At 45.3% G+C, this 19,226-nt stretch overlaps 1 protein-coding gene across 1 annotated transcript in view; it reads right to left on the bottom strand.

Annotated features, from left to right (window-relative positions):
- PlexA (plexin A) overlaps positions 1-19,226 on the bottom strand; it is a 70,504-nt gene that overhangs the window by 27,735 nt on the left and 23,543 nt on the right. Inside the window, exon 2 of the mRNA XM_022835278.2 lies at positions 8,580-8,708. Coding sequence (XP_022691013.2) covers positions 8,580-8,708 — 129 coding nt within the window. The remainder of the gene's footprint in view (positions 1-8,579; positions 8,709-19,226) is intronic.

Genomic DNA, 19,226 nt, shown 5'->3' with positions numbered 1-19,226 from the left:
TGGGTAAGCCGTAGGGTTTGGGCAGTACCATGGCTGCACTAGCGGAATAAACTACTGCCGGTATGAACCATACCTTCAACATTCACGTTAGCTTTGGCCACCACCATCAGCGCACCGCGACCACCTCCAAATAGGATTCAGTATTGCGCCAAATCCACAACAACTACTTCCGATAAAGTCCGGGGATCGTCTTGACAAAAGACCAACTCAATTCGTATGCGCACTGCTTCAATCACGGTACCTGAATGAGGTCTCCTCCTGGATTCAGTAGCAGCTACCAACAACAGACCATTTCCTGTCCGGAATCCTCCCTGCAGCTGACGTAGTATGTTTGCGACCGCGAACCTTGGAGTGAATCTATAGAGCATAATAAAGTTAACCAAGCGGATTTAGGCCACGAAAGCAGACTAAATTTGTCCATGTGTCAGCCGAGCTGCATCCTGGTTTAAGAACACTCATAGCTAAAATTTGGACAAATCTTGTGGATACCTGGTGTTTGGACGGCGCTACTAGATAGGTGAAAACAATGAGGTGATAACAAGGCGCATAGGTTTATTTAGCTAGCGCCAGCTAGCTTCCCCATAGAATACCTTTAGGTAACCACAGCATAACTGAAACTGGGTTCGAAATTTATTGAACCTTGTGTATTTGTATTATATTAGGCAAAGTAACATATGAGTACAGGTAAGCGGTAGTTTTTACGCAAAGAGCTGTGGTCCTATCTGAATGATTGAAACCACGAAAGGCACGCCCAGATTTGCTAAGCTAGACACATTCGCGAATGTCAAATCGGATAAATTTATAGAGCTGGATCTCCCGCTTCTCAGTTCTAGAAAGCATATACATCCGAAGCGATTTAACAATAAGCGTACACAACGACTTCTGTAACCTATAAGTTGGAAGAGACAATAGACCCATAAACCTGGTCAGGTCGATCCGCCACACTAGGCTGGTTAAGCCTTGACGGACAGCATGACAATAAATATACATCTATCTTTTATGGGCTTGTTGGGCTTAATTCAAGTCGTTGGTCCCGTTCCGACGGTCTGTAATGATCGCCTACAGTGCATTATGCCTGTTTTCGTTCATTAACATTTCGTATGTTGCTCACGCTTTTTCTAGATATTCGATTAAACCGGAGTATCACCAACGTTAAATCCGCGCTGTAAAATCTAGACTGCCCCTTCCCGTTTAAGACAGTCTCCATTTGGATCATCTGTTTCAACTATAACGTGCCTTTGTTGCTCGCAAAATGTTTCTTCCAACAAGACCTTCTTACTCCTTCGATCGTTTTAGGCCGGCTACTTCTTCTTTCTGAGTTGAAACAGACACGTCCGTGAGGGTCCTATATACGCTGCATAGTCTTTCGACGAAGTCTTTTTCTGACAGTTGTGTTCGATTCTTCTCTGATACAGTTTTCTTCGTCTTTCGCATCGATTCCTGCCGAACACTTCTCATCCGCCTGAAAGACACTTAAGGAATTTATGGCAGAGTTGGAATAGTCAAAGCACAGAGTTGCCGGCGTGAGGAGAAATTCTGTACAGCTGCTTCGACTAGAATAAGAATTTACGTCTATGTTTTTTATGCTCCTGCTGAGATGAAGTGAAGTTAACTAAACGGCCGTCAACATTTCATATGATGCCGGTGGAGGCCTACGTGACGTTCGCATCCCATGGTGATGGTGATGGCAGCTGGGCTGGGAAAAAGATAATCTGATCTGGTCCTTTGGCCATTTTTGACCACAAAGCAAGCCCACGAAGCGGCTCAAACGAAGCGAAGCTCTTTTGGCCTGTTCCGCTTGAGATCCTCATTGTGTTCCTGCTTCGTTTAAGTGAGAGAGAACACCAGGGATGGACTAAGCTGAGCCTCCGAATGTGAAAACGACCAATCACCCTTAGCCTTTAAGACCATATATTGTATATGCAACCGTCATCATACTATTCAGAGCCATGTTCGCGTTGTCCGTGGCCTCTGTACACTGCTCTCTTAAAGATCTGGTCCGTCCACGGATAACACGTATTCTGCCGCGACGGTCACTCTACGTGCTCTAACACGTCTTCCCCTTTCCGATCCTTCTTATGTTCTTCATTGCGGGCAGCCATTTAATATGACTTCAAGACCTTCCCGCTTCCTGTTCTCTGCTGAATTTCTACGCAGTCAGTAGCAACTTCCTGAACAACCGCCCGCTTACCCTAATAATCCATGAGACATGTTACGACAAGCAGGAGTGTGTATGGCCTTTCATCAAAAAGCTTTTATCATCGGTTCGGTCATAGCCGGGAATGGCCCCGGGAACGTCCTGCAACCATCTGTCTGAAGGCCGAGGACTTTGAGCGACTTGGGATGCAGCCAACAATAACCCGTTTCTTTTAAATCCGTCCGACCCACCAGGGGCGCCACAACCCGGGGTACAGAGGACGCTTCCGTCCTAAGGAGTAACAGCGCCACAATGAAGAAGACGAAGAAACAGACGGCCGATCATGGCGGCATTGTGAATACGTCGAGGGAATGGATTGGACCCACGCCGCCATCTTTTTGTCTCTGGCGAGGTTGGTCTATAGGTTTTTTTCCTAGAGTATGTCTGTATTGCCCTTGGTGCCAGACGATCGTCAATGCGAGGCGTTTGCGTCGTCGAGGCATCGTTACCAAAGTAGGCAAAGCAAGAGGGCGATGAATGGGACAGTACGACAACGTTATTCAGCATGAGAGTGATTAACATATGATAATGAAGATAACTAATGGTAGCTCACGTTTAACTATGTCACGCACCAGCAGCGGTGACAATAGGAATCCTCCAAAAAACGTACCCCTCCCGCATTTGTCCCTAGTGTTAGTTCCTCCAGTATTCCACGAGAAAGACGAAAATAACGCAGTCACGCAAGACACACTAAAAGCAAAATGTCGAATGGTTTCAGTCTTGATTGCTCTATTAAAGCCTGATTCGAGTAAGAATAAATATAACGTGCTGATGTAAATACAAGGACAGTGCTGCTTTCTTGAAAGAAGGTGCAAAAGAAGACCAACATGTCGGGCAGACGATTCACTTTGAGTACAATTGCTGCAGTTGCAGTCAGTCGCCATCTTTACCCAGCGCTTAAATTTTTTTCATGGTTACCTGGCAACTTGCCTAGGATAATTTACTAGATTAGTAGAATAAGGCATGCGATACGAATGGAATTGTGAACGAGACAAGTGATGAAACGATAACGATTATTTAGGATTCTCGGAATTGCCACAACCAGCGAGTTTGTACATTTTCCATTCATTTCCTTTACTTTTTCTACACACACGTATGCTTTGTCGGCTTGTTTTGACGACGAATCCGTGATGATAGCATCTTTCATAACCGATCGACATTTATCCTAAGACCTTGCAGATGTTGTTTGCGGTACGCTGTCTCACCACCTGACCACATTGGCACACTATGGACGTATCGCGTCTCTCAATCATACTAGAAAAAGCAAGAAATATATAGAAATACATATGAGGGCCTCCCGCTTTCTCGCTCCGTCTTGTGCAGGCGTCGTTGCTCGGGCTGCGATTGGCATTATTTGCCAAAGGATATTTGTCTCGCGTCTGAAGTTGTCGCCTCCTTTTCAGCATAAGGGACACCTTGGTAATAGAAGATAAAGCGGAAGCTAGATACATCCAAAGAAAGCCGTGCCACTCGGGAGAAGTACAAAGTGCGAGCCAAGATTACATACAGCTCAAGTGGCTCAAACCCATTCGCCCCGCCGACATCCTTTTCCATAACACATCCAGAACCCCCAATAGAGGCAAGGTAGCGCCTGCTGCATACATTTACCTATGGTTGCCTTTGCCTGCACCATGCCGGGCTGATAGACGAGCCAAACAAATCCATCTCTCAAAAGTCTGTTGCTACATTCTCGTCGCACGCAATGCGACCCCAACATCTCCCAGAGCGTACTGTTGTCGTGTGGTTCTCTTTGGTTTGGCCCAGCTTCCATACCACGTGCCATCACCAAGTGATGGCATGCCCCTGTTTTCTTTGCCATCTCAGCAGCCTATACTCCCGCTTCTGCTACTGGTTACGCTTTTCAGCCCAGCCTGCACAGCACGACACAGAGGTAACATTAACGTGAAACTTTACAAATCTTAAACCAAACAACTTCTGCTGCATAGGAATTCGTTTTGTGCTGCTTTACTCGTCACTCTACTTTACCCCTAGGCTTAAGCCTAGGTCGCAAGTCCCTTGCTTCTCGCCACTTGTACCTCATAGCCCTACACATTTCACTACGCAGAAACACACAAGGCAGGATGAACGAAAGGACTCTATCCGAAACTACACATCCGTAAACCAAGCAGGCCACACGCCAATGTGCAACGAGGTTGAGAGAGGTACTGACAACCGGAGACAAAACTAAGCATGAGTTGTAAACTGGAAGAGGCAAACGAGGGGCAGACATAAGCTGCACGCCAACAGCCTCATGTCTATCGAAGGAGTTTAACCATGACTGGGTCGCTTTCGTCAACATCAAAGTGGCAAAAAACGCTGCTAGCCAATGCAATGAGCGATTCGAAATAAGATTGGCGTCAGAGAGTACGTTCAATGAAAAGCCTACACACTGCGTTTGGTTATTGGTCTACGACGGTGACGAGTGGCGAGATCACCCAAGGAGAAGAATGCACGCGCGCGACAGCTATTCAAATATTATGCATATAGACATGAAAGGACATGCTAGAAAGAAAACCATGAGATGAAAGTAGAAGAAGGACCTCACCCCCGCAGAAGAATGGCGCAGTCAACGACGCCACGGGACATCGAAAGCAACTAAGAAAGCGTATCTATGAAAAGAGAGAACGCCTATCGCACTACTCAAACGGCTATACAAACGCACGAAAAAACGTTGCACACGTCTCAAGTAGTACCTATAATTACGTCTTGAGTTGAATAAACTTGATAAATAAAAAAAAAAATGTTTTAAATATATATGTATATATATATAACATGCTTGTTATGCGGCGTCTGTTTATTGACTTCTTCTGCAGATGCGAAACTGGTCATGGAGGGAGTTCGTGAGGATCGACCCAGCACAAAGCTCATAAGAATGCCTTTTGAATCGAAGAGATTACATACAAATCAATTGGACAGATCGTAGTTTTCTTAGTCACCGGCACAATATCCGGTCTTTTTCGCCAGCAACATAAAAGTGTTACAGAGGGAAATTATTCATGCGTGCTTGCACATAACACTGTATAAAATGCAAAGGAAGATGGGTTTCTGAGAAATACCAACGAATCTCATCCAACGAGGCCCTTGTCAATTTCCTAACACTACTAACTATAGCAAACGCACGCAAATGCGGTGATCCCATAATATCTCGCTTATTCACAGCATGCAAAGGGCAAGAAGTCGGTAGCACTGAATAATGTACACTGCGCCTCTTCATGCAGAACCAAACACCATGAGACCGAAATGAGAGGGTATTGTATATATTATATGGGGCATTGGTGTTACCTATCGTTTGTCTGCGTTTCGGCAGTGCCTCGGCGACTAGAGGTCAACACCCCCAACCCCTGACTACCTAACACAGCATACATCGATGGCGAAGAACAAGCAAAATAGCGCATCTCCCTTGCAGAGTTAGTTACTGGGGCTACTATTTAGCAGCATTTCGACAATGAAGAGCTAGCACAAATATTTAGTGTCAGCGTATTGAATCCGTATACCGCCAAAGATATCTGGAAAAGATCCATAAGATATACCTAAGCTTAAGAAGCATCAGGTACTTAGAGAACAAGCATGAGACAAAATGTCTTGACATTTTGGCTTATTCACAGCCCACTCTCGCTGCGCGGCATCGTGGATCGGAGAATGGTAGAACTACTTCACGGGCGCACAGAACTGCCTCGGGCAACCGAATGAGTCACACGAGAAAGAGCTCCACCACCCCACCTTACTTATACCCAAGCTTCTACCGTATACTGAAGGCTTGTTCATTTCTTCGTAAAGACGCGACCTTACTTGGCCCCGCATCTATACGGCAGCACATAGAATAGCCGAGTGACGCTATGAGGCGTGGAAAGCACATAGTAACAGCAGCAGCAGCAGCTTAATATGCTTCACAATTGATATCCATACTCGTGGCTTCATACATAGGCTCTTGGGACTCTACTATATTACTAGTACTAATGCTGATGGCACTGGGCCATGACTTCACCAGCAGGCAGCCTACCAAATTTCCAAAGGTACACGGATACTCCGCTATTTGATGCTAGCAAAGGAACAGAGAATCCTCATATTTTATCACGCACTGCCCTTCAAGTCACGGAGGCACCGGGTTGGTGCCTCCGCTTGGATGATGTCAGTGGCATTATCTTTGAGAAAGCGGCCGGCTGAACGGATCAAAGGCCAAGCGCGTGCAAGGCAAATCATTCAAGCATAGAGAGACCCAGCGTCGAAATGCGAATGTCTGCACTGGGCGAACAGTGCAGTGGGGCATTAAGAGGTTAGAGCAGATGGCCGCGTACATCTCGCGCCCAGACGAAGGAATCTTCTTGCAAGGAAACATATGCTTGCGTAGTATAATTTGGTCTCGTCTGTGTAGAGGCCGAGAGACTTGACTTGTGACGTGAGGTCATCATTCTTCACAAGAAACTAACAAAACAGATGTTTAACAAAAGAGTCTATTGGGCACAACTAAGTTGTGTACGTTCTCCTTTTTTTTTTGTTTATTTATCTGTTTAGACAGTGCGGTTTCGGCTACTTTTCCCGCCATGAAGTCTCATCTTTACTTATTATCTACTATATTGTCACAAAAAGGAGCAACAAAGAAAGCAAAAACATTCTAAAAGTTGAAACTAGCCGTCTATCAAGATTGGACTTATCAAGTGAACAGATTAAACAGGCACAGGTTAAATAATTGACGTTAGCCAGTTTACCGAGGAAGTGCAACGCTGAAATCGATCTTTTTGTGTACACATACAAGCAGTAGCGAATATTCCTTTATTTTTTAACTATCTAGCGGCCAACAGCATATATTGCTCCCAAATGACTTGTGTCATTTTGTTACTCAGGACGCGTTTCAAGTATATCAAAACCCCGAGCTCTTTTCCATTTCAAGATTATGGCGCACCGAGCTAGTCCGTCTGCTTTACAAACGCAGGACATTTGCTTTATCCTGCATACATTTTCCACATTGATTCGTTGCCGATATTGTTAGACGCTATCGACCTCAAATCCGTTAGCGTATCACTGTCCACCGGCATCTACAAAGTAGTACAAATGAACTTACGCCGCTGATCCATTCCCGTTTCATCCCTTAAGACAGCCAATCATCGGTTCTCACCCTATTCTTCGTCCACTGAACTTCATTTCTAAACAGCAATAACGTATATTACAAGGCGAGTACAAAGGATCCTTAGCCACCTTTACTTCGCACCCCTCCTCAGCCCCGTCTGCTTTAAATAGAAGGGGACTCCATCCTCGTCGAAGCGTTAACGCACGTTAGTTCAAGATGAACCTAGCATGTTGAGCTTACTCACAACCAATGAATAACGACCATGAACGGTAACATCAGGCCGACACGGCATCGTGTGCATGTATGTGTGTACGCTGGATAAAAATTTAATGGTTGTCCCAGCTCGTTTAACGACCAGCGGCTCTGTTCCTTCTTCATCGAGAAGCCTACAACGCAAAAGCTGTACGGCCACTATATAGAGAGTGTAGCAACCAAAGCTTCATCTGCTTGCCAAAGAAGCATGGCGCTGAAGTCACCCGAGTCAGTCAGCGGAAGACCCAGAAAAGCTGTCTAAAATACGATAATCAGAACGGAAAGAAGTAGGATAATCGTAAGAAGCAAGTGCCAGGGAGATGGCGAATTTGTATACGATATACGAGCAACAAGTGACGAACAACGGCCAAATGGAAAATAGTAGATTCAGCAGAAGTAGGACCATTAGGGGTTCCGCAGGGATTGACGACAGTAAGGACCAAATATAGAGAAATGGCAAAGAACCAAGGAAAGTTTAGGAAAGAACACAGAGAACTGTATCAAGAATATCACCCAGGGCCCAGTGCGTCGAAGAGACAGTCCGCGTTGTAACGAGATAGAAAAAAAACTTGTTTTTCTTACAGATTGAAAAGGGACCAGTGATCTGGTTGGCTGGCTTGTTAGATAAGTAGCACTTAAGAAGTACCTGCTACGACAAAAACAGGATAGATCGAGTCACTAATATATAGCAATATACTGAAAGTGACTAAAACAGCATCATTCTGCAGTGAACCCTTTGATGATAATATTTACAGTTGAATTTCAAGAGTCTGTGCTGCAAGGTTGAAGATTCTCGAAGACCTTCAAATACGCGTATAGTGACATGCCACTACAAAGCTGAACAATCGCGATAATATAGAAGGGCAAAAAGATTAAAGACAATATTCTTACATTTAAGGGTTAGGGTGGCTTTTTTTTTACCAAAAAGTGTGGCCCCCAGTGGATAGCGCCGTGCACACTGAGGAAGCATATTGACGCACTCGACGGTTATACATCTTTCAATCGTTTCAAGCTTGATTAGGGGCCCAACGGTAAAAAGTTCATACGATGACTATTAGCGCTTACCTTTTTTTCGGTCATTACATAGACAAATTTGTGGTCTCTGTCGAAAAGCATGTCAGGTTGTACTGCTTTGCCTACGTCCAGTGGGATATCGGCGTACTCGAACGCAGCTGTCACAGACTCTACGACCGCCTGAAAATGCAGATAAAACATACTTACTATATTAATGGAAGTGCGCATCCTCGTCAACTGAATTCATCGTATAACATTTCGTATTTTAGCGTTATTTTGTCTACTTATTCATCAATAGAGTAAGTTACCTGTGTACGCGTCTCCGCCATTTATACGCTTAATTTTTCCATATGAAAGGAAAGGACTGAAGGAAAAAAACTTGTATCAAACGAATGCGAAATTCAAGCTAAACATCAATCGAATCCTTTGATCAACCAAATAGTAAAGGTGAATATATATTTTATTTCTAATTTTTTTTATCTCTAACGGTGGTGAAAAAATGGGCGTTGATTCCCTCGATGCACGATGTCGTAGACAATTTACACGTTTCAACACAATCCGATTCTGGTATCAACTGTTGTTTGTACCAGCCCTATGTTTTTCCGATGTGCCAAGCTCCTGATACTGCTTCGATATTAGTAAGCTCTTCTGTTATCGTAGAACGTTCTCATCAGTTCAGCATCACCGATGTGGATGGATAAGAAACAGCGATTGCAATCGCTAGACCCCCGCATTGCATACGCGTTTCCGGTACTGCAGTATTCAGCGCGAACAAGGCCAAGACAGACGATAGTCGTAAACATAAGTTGTCCCGGGAGCACCGACACTTTTCGTTTCTGTTCCAGCCATCCACTTCCTATCCGTATACTATGAATGGCCTTACTTTTGCTAAGCGTCTCGCTTTTCCGTAGATACCAATCACACTACCCTGTACAACTAGCATGCATGTTAACCTCTTCCGATCGTTCGCCTACGCAGAGGTCTTGTTTGTAAACAAAGCTCGAACGAATGTCTTCGGCAGGAAAAGACGAGTGCTGCAATGAGATCTGTAAAAGCTTCGACTCAATGGCTACCACCGTACCACCACAGACGCAGGCCATTCTTACCATTCGGCTGGAAGATACTATCGCATGTATTTATACTACCACTAGCGTACCACAGATCAGGGCTATGACCCTTGCAGACACCAGTCAAGTTCTCTAGCACCAAGTAGCTTAACAACTCGAAATCTATAACATAAGGCAAATAGTTACAACCTTTAGCACAACTACGAGAACAACATTAACGACAACAAGAACTTGACAGTGTGAAGACTGTTTACGGCAGAAGCAAACGTTATTCCGCCGTAATTATAATAATAATACCAATGCTAATAAGAGCAGCGAACGGTAACAACGACCTATAGTGGTTTCAGTTACGGTGGCGCTATGGTGGTGCTATAACGTTGGTAAATATTCAGCAAGTTCCTTAACGCACTACGCTGTTCGCGCGAGTTTCGCCCGTACCAACCTTCGTCAACCTAACGTCGACAGAGGTCCGATCTATGTGCTAGTCCTAGGGTCCGACACTTTTTCAGCACAGAGAAGGTCGCAAATCGCAGGGAGCATAACCCCAACTCAGCAACAGTATTAGTAGCTGTAACAACAACAACCACGTGTAATATGGCGATATACGCTGCGCAGGTCGGCTTCGAATGTGGGAGCTTTGCTTACAATTGGCCTGAAGTACCCCCACAACGATGCTCGTTTGTTGGTAAAAGGCAATAGCCACTGTGCCATTCTAGTTATAGAAAGTCGTCTGCACAGAACAGACTGTGTGTTTACTGTGGCTGTTGTTGTTGCCATCGTCGTCGTTGCTTTTGTTGCTGTTCAAATGCCGACCACATATGGGGTATAGCACTGTAGAGGTGCTTAACGCTGTAGCTCGTAAATGGATACAGCCCGGTAAGTTCAGCGAAAGCTGGCTTCCAACTCGTTTTCCACCTGATAGTCGCCATGTACTTGAATGTGACTAAAAGTGTAGATGGGTCTGGTAGTGCAAGTAACTGCTCGTCCTATGGGTTCGTATATGAAAGTACTAAAAGTTTGTTTCCACCTACTTTATGTCCATTCGCGCAGGAGGCTTTTTGCCATGGTCTTATTCTGCTGCCCCTTCATTGGCTAACTCATCCTTCCTGCTTTAACAAGATGTTGCTGGCCTGTTCGTTACCTTACCAATAATGCGGTACTGGCCGCGAGACTCGGCAATAATGCGCGCACTACCAACGATGCGAGTCCACCGCAATTATACAAAGTACGACCTTCATCCACCTGAATGCGCATGCCTCGTCGTTATATGAGGCCGGCAGACACCCCAGTTACTCGATGGTGCAGGGAACTAAGATAGCAATAAGCAACAATGGTAAAATACGCGTCCATTGTAGACCCAGTGGCTGTTCTAAGAAGCAGCTTCTGTTTTCGCACGCTATGTCCGTACTGCGGTATAGCAGTCTGTAAAGTGTCGCTGAAGAACGGAACAAAACAGTTCAGGCCCAACAGAGCATTCTGCTCGAGGGGTCGCTAGGGCCTTCGGCAACCAACAAGATCACCGTTAGCATCTATAGTATTGCGCAGCAGTACACGCTCGAATGTTCACAGTAAGAGTGAAATTATTTTTCACACAATAATACCATCACGAGCGCAGGCAAGCGAATAAGAAGGTTCTAGCTGGACGAACAGTAGCTACTGTATACTTTTGCCTACTTGTTTTTATAGAGTACCTGCTTACCAAAACCTTAGAACAAAATAGCCACCGGCCACACGAGTAAGAAAGCGTTCAGCCTCTGCCTACTATGGCCGAAGCAGAAGCAGACTCCCATGCTTATCACCAACACGAGGTGTGTCCTAGTACGGCCAGTGGCAAGGAAACAGGGCCGTCCTATAAACGTAGACTGAAAACGAGTTGTTGCACTGGTCGAGTTCAATGGGCCTCATCTCGCAGCTACCACCCTCCGCCTTCCCGTCCGCGAAGCAAATTGGAAAGAGGGGAGCGTAATAGGCCTATCCCGAACCAGATACAGACTACTTTTCTAGTAGCAAAGAGAAAAGGCCATTTTAGGCCAAGATAAGGGTTGGTTGCGGAGAGTCTACATCTTTAGTAGAGCGGTCCACTCGAGCAGCTACTGACAAGTGGGTCAAAAGCAGACAAAGAAAATTGGTGCGAACCACGCATCAAGTAGCGCTGCTTCAGTAGAGATGTGCAGCTCAAAAATGGCGGGAACAAACGCAACGGGGTAGGACAATTGCGGTTGAAATGTTCAGAACATGCGGTACGTAGATTGCTACAGCAGATAAGATAGCGGTTGCTGAAACGGGAGACGAAACTAGATGCAATGTTCTACTGCAGGTAGCTATCGGTAATGAGATGAAGCAAAAAATTTGGGTTCGTCTGACTAATATTAGATTGCCCCGTTCTTGCTTGTTGCAGACTATATTTCTAGCGTCTTCCTATATTCTTTCAACATGTATAATCGTAACAATTGGATTTTCAAGCATAATTTTCAGGCTTCTCTCGAAAAGCATTTGTATGTCTTTTGTTCGAAATGTCGCGAAATGGTGAGAAAGACGCATTTGTTGTTCAGGACTACATGCAGAAGCTGAAGAAATTTGACTCTATGACCAAAATGTCGGTCTTGTTAAAAACCAGCTTGACCACTGATAAACTTGTTCTTACGTTACTACTACTATATTACTACATACAAAAATTCACTTCTACCTACCACATTGTCTGGATTGTAAGCAAATCGGCAACAAAAACACCCAGACCAAAGCAAAAAAAAAAAGAAACGAAGAGAGTCCTCCCTCTTTACTGTTTTTGTTTCTGCTGGAACGCAGCCATGCTGTACGGCGCTCAACATGAGACGTACGCGGCATGAGTACGAAGGCAGGGATAGACCTAAAAATGGGCTGGAAACGATGTCAGTGGCGCGACATGTAGCGAGCGTCTGCTAAAATTGCTACCGCGAGCAGACAGCGTTCGTCAGCTGTGCCGGCGTCCACAGCGTCACGTACATCGACTGGGCAGTTTTACGTGTTTGAAGCAAGCGGCACCAGAACTTGAGCGACTTAGCAAGAGTTTTATTCATAGCTAGGATACTAACTCTTTGCTAGATTTGACTTGGACGGCAACTTGCATTGCATCTTCTTAATCTGCTTTCTGTTTGATCTTCAATGGATTGCTCTGCCAGTTCTGTGATTCAAGCTAAGATCACTCCTATCGTCACGGGACGCTTATCTATGGTTAGATACCGATTGCTTTGAGCCGCGTGTAGTGCAGATACAGCACACATGATCTGAGTATCTATCGAAATTTTTTGTTCTGTTCGGTGTGTATCAGCAGTAGAGACAAGGCAGATATCGGAGTCTGTACAAGTAGATGACATCTATCTACTCGTATGACGACAACACTGCTGGGCTGGAAAAACAAACGCTGTGTTTCTCTTATCAACCTTAACTATCTGTTGTTTCGTGTATGCCGTGGATTCTGTGTGCCACGTTTACTTTGGGCATCGAAACTCGTCGTTTCTTATATAGAGAGCACTCGCTAGTATTTCTCAGGCGAATATAGTGGCTGTTGCCTCTGGAACAGCCGCGGCCGGAAACGCCTTTGCGCGGGCGACGTCACTTAGCTCTAGTGTATATACATATATAAAGAATGTCGGTTGTTGGTTATTTTATCAACAACCTAACAGTTCACGCCAGCTCTCACCTCATGATGACTAGATTGTTGCCTGCAATAAGCGTCATCGTCACAGCTACCATCGCTTCTCATTCCTGTTAAACGTAGGCCCCGTGTTCAAACAGCCAGCATCTAACCTTCTGTCACGGCAGCCACCCGTAAACGTCGTAGTAAGGACCCGTAAAGGCTTAAACCTCTACGTAGCCCTGGCTACAGACAGGAGCGAAAACGGAAGGACGTCCTTTCGAACGAGCGAACAATCGGCGAGAAAAGGAACGTAGGAAAAGGGCGGGTGTGAAACGTTGAATACCACAAGCGAACAAAAAAAAGTTTTCAATTCCTTTCCCACCTACCACTGCCGTCACCGCACAGAGTTCACCCTCGCAGCAGCAGCAGTAGCGACATGAGCGCCCGCCTTCGGCGTCATTCGTCTATGAGCGAGAAGAAGTGGGGAGCGTTGTCGAAGGCGGCGAGCGGAAGGCGACGCCGTTAGAACTCTGTCTCGGAGTCCCGTCGGCACGGAGGCCTCGACAAAGTAGGCGATCCTTGCAGCCAGAACAGTCCGGTTGGTAACCTTCACTAGAAGCGTTGCGTTACCCCATGACCGAAACCCGACTACGGTCTGCATCTCGCCACCACAGGGACAATTCAGCTCTGCCGACGCTACTCATGTCTATATGGTGACGTGCAACACTTTGTAACGCTCGCTTCTAGGTCCTTACAAGCAATTTGCAGCAAGGTCCCTTATTTGTCTACAGACAAAATTCGGTTCCTCGGCGGCGATGTCCCTAGCAGAAACGCGTATGTTCGTCTTTCACGAGCAGACGCGAAAAGCAATACAAGTCTAGACCTTCATGGACTGTGTCGTGGCTTTACGTGCAAACGATGAGTATTGAAAACGTTGAAAAGCCTGCTACACAGAAGTATTGCGCAAATAAGAGCAAACGCTCGATGACAACTAACCGTATCTCTATGCTAGTAGCAGGGTAGTCTAGCAGTTCGCTTTTGAGGATTCCACACCTGGATCAACGAATAGGTTCTCTTCGCCTTTCTAGTTCACGCAAACAAGCATACAGATTTTACATACACCAACTGAAACTGCGATTCTATTTACTCCGTTCGGTCTAGTTGAACAAATTTAATAATGATCATATTCAGGCCCGAGAACCAATACTACGTTTAGTGCGAGATCACCACCAAAAACATGTTTTTACCAAGATTCCGTTGGTGCACGTGAGCTCACTTGGTCGCCCTTTACCTAACGTATCTACATAAAGCGACGAATCCGCTACGGCATATCGTCTATCACTGTAAGTACGGAGCTAGCCCTCGACCGTATATAGGGACAGATAGCATATATTACATTGGTAATAACCGTGAGCCCATGAGAACTACTGTTTGTGTAACAACTATTACACGAACAGTGAAGTCGTAGTATCGACAGTGAGTAACCGAAGCCAATGTGCTGACATCGTTGCACTACAGCTGACTCGTACGACGACAGGTTTCAGCATGCAGTAAACCTTCTACTGATCATTACTTGGACCCGCTAGCGGCAGCAGCGCCAGTAGTCGCAGTAGAAAGGCTCAAGTGCTAATCATATAAAAGAACCTGTCTATTCATAGATGCTGGTTGGCGGGCAGATGCAGCCCCCTGCTTGTTCAGCTTGGTATACGCGAATATACAAACGAAAGCTATACACAGAAAAAGCAACATGAAGGGTCGGCCGTGCTTCTGACCAACTTCGTCGTTTTTTTTTTTTCATACAAGGATGGATGGATGCGGTGGCAGGAGCAGAAACAGCAGGCGAACCCTTTGAACGTCGTTGACTGGAAAAGAAAACGAGGTCTACCTGCTTTGCCTGAATTTGCTTTGTGGGGTTAACCGTTAAAGTGCCGCATCTTGCTACTGTTACAGTGACACTGTAGTACACATAATATTTTACGCGTGCGACTATCATGGGTACGAAAAGTCTAAATGATGGGTAAGATTAAGTCAGGAGAAAGGCCTATAGAGGTCGATGGACATATGCGTACCTAATATCAATACCAGGCCAATGTACGTGGTTCGAATTTGGCTTGTAGTATGGACGAACAGCAGTTAACAAACGAAACAATACCCTCATGACTAACACACAAATACGAGTAGTAAGCAGAAGATAAAAAAATAATTGATTTTTTTTTAATAATTACTTGATATATGTCACACATCGCATAAGGTGAAATATAGGTTATACATGTAGCGACACTTGTATCGGGGGGCTTTACTTTCGTTCAAGGTTGAGGCGTTCTCGGGATCCCTATTGCCTCTAGTTTTCATATGCCCTTTGGGGTCTCATTTGCAGCTATACATAACCTACGGTGAAGACGCGAACATACCCTGCCGAATTCACGTCGCCTAGGCCTTCCTTTAGCTTGCACTTTTCGAATGAGAAGGGCACGACGTCGACCGACCAAGCGGGAGACCGCTCTATTTACCTGCTTTGTTCTCCACGTTGTCGAAAGTAGCTGCAGGAGCCTTTAAGCGGTACCAGCGCGAAGAAACACGACGACAACCCCGTGGGGGCGCGGAGGCCGTCCACTAGAAGAGTGCATTCATATGCATGTTTTTTTTCTGTCCCGAGTTTCCCTCGAATCTTTGGGCGTTATTGGACAGGCAGATCGACTCATAGATAAACCAACATCAAGACTGTGAAAGAAGTGGACAAATGAATCGGCAATATATCCATATAGATCCGAATAGAACACGAATTTAAATTCTTCACTACGACTCTGTCCCACCGTGGTTACCCCCTAGCTTTGCCCGAGTTTAAATCAGGACCAGCTCCAAATCATCCAGTGGTTGGCTGGTGAGTCATTTAGTGGTTATAAAAATAGGGACCAAAAGAAAGAGCGTAGCAAGGCTATATGGTGGAACCGTAAACAATACTGATCGCAGCAACTAAATAAATTCAAGTCGTGAGCGTAAGTTCAGCAAACGTGAAAGGCTGTGATGAAGCAAACAATACAGGTTTAGTACGGCGCCAGTGAAATACTGACAACTTGTATATTCATGTAACACTATTAACTACTTAGATAGCATTTCTTTAATGTGGCTTTGTATATGCAGATCAACAGTAATTCGAAATAATGCGGCGAATAGCGCCTCCTTTATGGAAGAAGCGCTAGCGGAACCATTACCTAGTATTGGTACAAAGTACGGTAAGCCAGTTGGCCACATTTGGAGCGACGTTTACAGCAGACGAACACGATCACCTGAAAGAGACCTTTTCATGCATGTCTAGCATTGTACGAGGGTACGGGATTACAGTTGTATGGACTTGTCTGTAGAGGAGCCGATGTATAGCAGATGACGATGCTAAGAAAAATGGGGCGGGCTGAGGGGTTGACAAAATCTATGCCAAAAATAAGGGTACTTGGGACACGAGAAAACCCGTTTGAACAACAACGAACAAATGCGATAGAAGAGAGTTTGCAAAGGAAAATTTAAGGGGGCAAAAAACACGCATACACACCGACAACAAAAGCAAAAACCGATATGTAAAAAAACGCAAAAGTAACAACGGTGCCGCAGCCGAACGAAGCCCGCTTCAACGTTCAAGCAAGACAAGATTTTTCCAAAATAACGTCCAAAGTGACGAATTTCCTCTTCTATTACGGCTTTTTTTATAGAGACAATGTAACGGAAATGTAACGTCCGCCGAGGAACACGTCGCATAAAAATCCGCATCGATCGCGCTGACATGGTTGCGCATAGACGAAGAAAGACATGGCCGGATGATACGGGAGAAAATTTGAACACTTGAGACAGCTAGAGACAAGCTAACTCGAGTATAAGCATCAACCGCTTGCGTTTTTGGCTCGCGTAGCGTCTACGTATCTGTTTTCGCTTTGATGTTCGCCGCAGCTGGCTGATGTCGATAAAACCACATCAACCAATCGCCGTTCTAGTCGCCTAGGGACCCGCCATCGCTTGAGACTATGCGGAAGGAATTGAAGCAACCTTCAACATCAGAGCAGCGTGTCTTCTCTGGGCAGAGAAAAAGATCGGGTAAAGACAATTCGACGACGTAGATCCGACAGTGACTACACAGCGATAGACAACAGTCAATGGATCTCCTTTGGAAGAATGGCAACCGAACTCAAGGAGGTTCAGATGAAACGAAGACACAAAACCACATGAGATCGTGTGGCATTGGTAGACCTGAAGAGACAGCGAAATGGGAGATGGCCTCGATGGATCACATGGGCGAACGAGAGGGACGCCGTCACTCTCGAGCAGTTTTGTATAAGGAACAGCTAACAACACTGTCATAGACAAACAACATCAGCAGCACCAGCAACAATGACATCAACTGCACTGAACATGAGAGATAGCCAGTCTTTCGCTGAAGAATACAGAAAATAAACACAGGCTCAGTTAGGCAGAGGAAAAAATGGTCTGGAAAAACGCCAGGAAATAGCGAAAATCAATAATAAATAGAGGAAAAAAAATAGAAAGACAAAGCAGCGGTAGCCGTAGCTTTGCACGAATATGGGAACCTCAGAGGTCGCAGTGTTTCGCTGGCGACGAACTCAACAACCCAGTGAAACTCGCCCAACCCATGTCGAAAGCGATCCATAACGAGCCCGTTCCTCTGTTTCGACTTGTCGCCGATAGCGCAAGGTACTACAGAAGCTCGTCAACCTGTTTGTTGCTACGCTTAGGTCAAACCGAATAGCGCAGCTTCCATCTGACGTCCAAGTTGAACTGCGCCGGCTCGACAATCAAGCTGCCGTAATGAAACCCCAGAGGAAAGCTGTCCAAGCTAAGCCTACCCAGCACGTCGTTTCCGGCTGCATACTGCTAAGTTAGCAATGTAATGGATACGTAGGTACGTTGGTTGCCTATTCCGTTGACACAAGTCAGTTTTCGAGACTGACGGACAGGAACCCGACCTCCCCAAGCTTCAGCGCAGCTCATTCTATGTTATTATCATCACGAACATTATCAGCAAGCCTGCCAATGAGTTTAGTGCGTGCTGTATACATGTCAGCGCCAACGTCGTCACACGCAAAAGCAAAACTTAAACGAAAGTCAAATGCAGAGATGTACGAGTCCAACGGTGACCCGGGTATGATAGTAGCTGCAGCTATGGCGGTGGCGGCGGAAACAACGAAATTGGAGTCAACAGGAGAGAGGAAGCCACTGCAAAACAATAACAATGTAGCAGAAGATACAATCGCGGTATGCATAGCTGAGTTTGCTTAACTTGGTTAACACTGGATGATCTGAAATGAAGACGGGCTATGATTCGGTGTAAGGTTACACATCCTTTTGTGTTTTGCAGACGACAACGATAACAACAATAATAATAGTAATAACGACACCAAACGAACTGGTAACGCAGTGAAAGTAAGGCAAGAGGATCGTGGCAGTGTTATTTTGCTTGGTTCAATACAGCGCACGGTTTTTGCACATTCGAAGGAAATTGAATCTCAGATGGCGTCTGCTGTTGCCATTGAGAGAAAATTAGTTTTATAAAATATTGGAAAGTGCAAAAAGGATCGTATTTGGGGGCAAGTTAGCTGGATTAGCTAGTGCAGTGCTATTGACATGACTGGACGGAAAAGGCTAAGAGTCAGTAGAAGTAAATCAGAAAATATGCCGAAAAAGTGAGTAATGAAAAATACACAAGGCTAAACAGTAATCTACTAAAATAAGTTCGCGACTTTCGAGTTCTCTTCTAAACGCAATGCACCACCTACGCTAACTTGCGTCCTGGTGCTTTACCGTAATTGTCTAATTAAGATACATACGGTTGGCCACGATTTAACTGCCACGCGTCCGACGTTTCAAACGGCGGGAACCTCCCAGCATCTTATTTCCAACCTGAAGCACCTAACGCGTCACTATTTATCGCAAGCACACATTTCGGCTTTGCCTAATTACTAGAACAGGTGGTCACAAGCTGCTATTTGTTTAACTATCAAGCCCATTTGT

The sequence above is a fragment of the Varroa jacobsoni genome, unplaced genomic scaffold (genome assembly GCF_002532875.2).
Source record: "Varroa jacobsoni isolate VJ856 unplaced genomic scaffold, vjacob_1.0 scaffold_580, whole genome shotgun sequence".
NCBI classification, from domain to species: domain Eukaryota; kingdom Metazoa; phylum Arthropoda; class Arachnida; order Mesostigmata; family Varroidae; genus Varroa; species Varroa jacobsoni.
This window is presented reverse-complemented; position numbering and strand designations above follow the sequence as displayed.